This window comes from Fusarium coffeatum (assembly GCF_003316985.1).
Source record: "Fusarium coffeatum strain FIESC_28 chromosome Unknown BRIP53273_contig_461, whole genome shotgun sequence".
Taxonomy (NCBI): domain Eukaryota; kingdom Fungi; phylum Ascomycota; class Sordariomycetes; order Hypocreales; family Nectriaceae; genus Fusarium; species Fusarium coffeatum.
Window position 1 is genome coordinate 1 of NW_022158250.1, and position 3689 is coordinate 3689.

Sequence of the window (3689 nt, forward strand, 5' to 3'; positions counted from 1 at the left end):
AAAAAAAAAAAAAAAACCTTAGCTAGAAGGACTGTCTAAATATTAGTGTATGAAAATAAAGTAATCTAAATTCTAGTATAAACTATCATAATGGTCAAAGTATTTCGTTTCCTATACTGTTAGCGATTAATTCTTCTATGGAGGGCCACATGAGGCTCTTATGTACTGGCTGATTGGGTCGAGTAAGAGTGCTGGCATGCGTAGATTGGCTACCGCGGGAATTGCCCTTCGCTCAATGTGTCTTCAAACTTCTCTAGACTGTGGCGGCCTTTGTTTCTCTCGCTCTTGTGGGCATAGTATCTTTCGCTGAGGGTGACATGGAGGTTCTGGATCTGCAGGGCTATCGTGGGTCGCTGATTTATTTCTATCTAAGCCCATGGCTAGTCGTGCTTGATATGTTGAAGCTGAGGCCGTCAAGACCCAGAGAAGTGATGCCGGGGGAGTCTAAAGCCTGGTCAGTCGAACTGGTATGAAGTCGTTGATGGCAACCAGAAGCTTGAGGGTTTAACCAGAAAGTAGGTGCTGATACCGCGGTGTCGATTGTACTGGCAGGCCATCAATCAAAATCGCAAGACGATCGAGTTGAGCACGGGGAAACAGTGAGTGTTAAAATAACAAAAAATATCCATTAGCTCTCATATTCTTACAAATTTCCACATATACTCTTGTGGTATCCTCGCTATATGCATATCCCGCATGCTGTTACCCTCTGTCTAACTCAGTGTCCAACTGAGCGCAGAGATGCTTACAAAAAAGACCATGAAACCTTCCTTCATCATAAACTTCAGTTCTCGCCACGCAGTGTGGAACCATCGATACCACTGAAGAGATCTTGCATCTCGGACATGAAACCGGAAAGGACAGGGTTATCAGGCACAGTCTTCAACACAGACCCCTGCCATCCCTGCTCAAAAGCCTTTGTCTGCATGAAATCCAGCTGAAATCCAGAAGCACGAGCCTCAAGCTCTCCAACAAGGTCTCTAACCTTGGTCTCGCCGTGGACAAAGTTCCTCATGGCCTTGGCGTTGAGGTAGCGGTAGCAAGCGCAGTAGGTAGTGCGGTCAACGCTCCAGCCGCCGATGGAGTAGCTGGCGACGACGGCGCCGGGGCTCAGCATGATGGCGTGGTTGAGCTCCTGGAATGCTCCGTCAAGCTGCTCGGCGTGGATGGCAGAGTTGAAGCGGAAGGTGAAGCAGACGGAGACTGTTTCGTAGGTGCTGGAGAGAGCGGCCTGTCGAGCCACGGCGTTGGGAGGGTTGAATTTAAAAGTCTCCTTCGTGACGGGAGCCGAAGTAATAGTCTTCCAGTTGTTGGCGAGAAGAGTCGCCTGAGCAGTGTTTTCAAACTCGTCCTTGCCAGCAAGAGTCTTCCAATCTGCAGATTTGTTAGAGCCAGATCGGCGAAGACGCGTAATATCATGTACCGATGAAGAGCTTGGTCTTGGTGAGAGAATCGTGAACAGTAGCCCACCAGACGGTGCCAGTGTGTTCATTCTCAAGATAAACACGGAGGGTGGTAGCAAAGATTCTTCCGGGCTCGGTGTTCTCGTCAGAGAGAGAATCCCGCTGCGAAGGATCATAGAAGGTGAAGGTGATGACTTCAGTGCCCTCATAAGGAGCAGAATTGGAAGCTTGAGTAGCCATCGTTGAGTTGCGTTTGTGATTCATGGACTTGGAAAGGATCGTCTGTTCTGTTGTTGGAGTGGAGGATACTGGTGGAAACTGAAAGATTTGGCGTGGGTACGTGATAGGATTTATCTGTCCATATATCCTTGAAGATGATGACTAACACAACTGATCAGTGCTGTTTACCTGTCATTTCCGTTGCCCGTGCACACTCACAGACGCGTTGGTGAAGACTTTGGTCTTATGCTTAGCTATATGTGAAACAGAGCTCATAATAAGGGTATCGGAGCGCAATAATTCAGTCACTTGGTATGAATGTGGACCCACTTTCGGGCTATTCATTCTGTCACCCTAACACTCAGAAGACAACCTTTTCAATGGCCACTATCTCCATCACAATGACATATGAAGAAATGGACAATTAATAAATAGAATTCGAATATTCAAACTATGAGGGGTCCCTTGAAGATAATCTGCATAATCAAGGCTGAGTCAACTTCATAGCGTTGATAATACCCTGTCCGTTCGCATCAGATTGGAATCTGTTCCACACCTCTTGCTTTGTCTCAGCAGTAGTAGTCATCCAGTAAAAGTCCTTCGAGAAGAGTGCCAAAGCAAAAAGAGTAACAGAGTCGGGGTTCTCATTCGCATAGAGACTTCGAACTTCCTTGGTTCCTTGAACACCGTATCGTTCGCCTCCAGCTGCCACGCCACCACTCATATCGGCTCTCACTAAAGGCAGTCAGTATGATTCTTTCAAAGAGATAATAGACGTTTGACTTACTTCCGGGAAGCCAGACGTGGAGGAACTCGTGGAAGAGAGTAGTGGTAAAAGTCTTAAAGTCGTCTAGAGACTTTCCGCTTTGAATAGTGAACTCGTCGAGATAAACATTTTGAAGCTGATAGTTGGCGCAAAGGATGACGTAAGTCATGTGGTCGGCATCAGAGCCGTCCCAACCGTAGCGGTAACCGATTAGATCCTTTCCTTGCTTGTTGGCTGAGCATTGAAGTTGGTCGGGACCCAGGTTGAGGACTCTGCTCTGATCACTAGGTAGCTCTGCGGAAGACATTAGCAAATTTGTGGAAGTTGAAAGAGGGTTCAGACTTACGCCAGTGAACATCGCCCGTGTTGGGATCGGTTGCATACATGTATGCATCATCGCACATGATGTATACATTCTGTCTCGAAGAAGCCTTGGCCATCAATACCAGAGTATCTACTCCCGTCAGTATGGGAGACAAAACCAGAGAAAACGAGACATACCCTTGACTGAATTCCACCTAGAAAATCCGTCTGCATGCTGCACATCAAAGAACGTGTCATAAGTTCCAACGACCCTCAGATACTCCCAAGCATCACTGTCTTTGGTCAAAGCGCCGGAATCGATGTCGTTCATAGACTGCAAAGCATTGGATGCCATGCCTTCGATCTCTTGCCAGACCTTGTTGACAGCATCGTCGAGTGTAGGCGCGCCGGCTTTTCCGGCGAGAGGGTCGCAGGTGTTTCCGACGGGATCCCACTGAATTTTGGCAGAGACACCAGCAAAAGACAGAGCTGCGATTACAGCAGATAACCAGCGTGTCATGGTGATTGTAACGAATGTGAAGCGTCAAAAGAGCGACTAAAAGAATGTGTGAAGACAAACGAGTGAATTGGATAAAGGCAAGCGATCCAGTGAACGGGACAAAGATAACAAATGAGGGCAGTAAAAAGATATAGGGAAATCTGGGTAAAACATATCCATCGTGTATCGCCCAATCGATCGCATGGGATCTGTAATTGCGATAATCATTCATTAGATCCTACGCTACGACGCTGGAAGGATTAGTGGAACCCAGCCCGTTGAAGGATCAGGAACCCGACTCAGCCCAGTATTCATCTTAACTTGCATAAGCGGCCAAATAACCCAGTCACTTCTACACGTAAAACACCACGACTCTTTTCTGTCAACCTGTCAAGCTTTTCGTGTCAGCCTTAGCCATATCATGAAACGCCCTAAGAACCGCGATCAACTACCGGTAATTTCGGAGAATTACACCTCAGCCTTGGAAATTAATCATGCG

The 3689-nt window shown here is 47.2% G+C and overlaps 2 protein-coding genes across 2 annotated transcripts; both read right to left on the reverse strand.

The window, feature by feature from the left end:
* Positions 1–784: 784 nt before the first annotated feature.
* FIESC28_11677 (uncharacterized protein) lies at positions 785–1643 on the reverse strand (the record flags this gene model as incomplete). Its single annotated transcript, XM_031165796.1, has 2 exons — positions 785–1374; positions 1424–1643. The coding sequence occupies 2 exons, from the start codon at positions 1641–1643 to the stop codon at positions 785–787; spliced, it is 810 nt and encodes a 269-aa protein (XP_031010144.1).
* A 463-nt stretch (positions 1644–2106) lies between these two features.
* FIESC28_11678 (uncharacterized protein) lies at positions 2107–3211 on the reverse strand (the record flags this gene model as incomplete). The annotated part of the gene is made up of 4 exons (XM_031165797.1): positions 2107–2357; positions 2410–2682; positions 2735–2842; positions 2890–3211. The coding sequence occupies 4 exons, from the start codon at positions 3209–3211 to the stop codon at positions 2107–2109; spliced, it is 954 nt and encodes a 317-aa protein (XP_031010145.1).
* Positions 3212–3689: the final 478 nt, after the last annotated feature.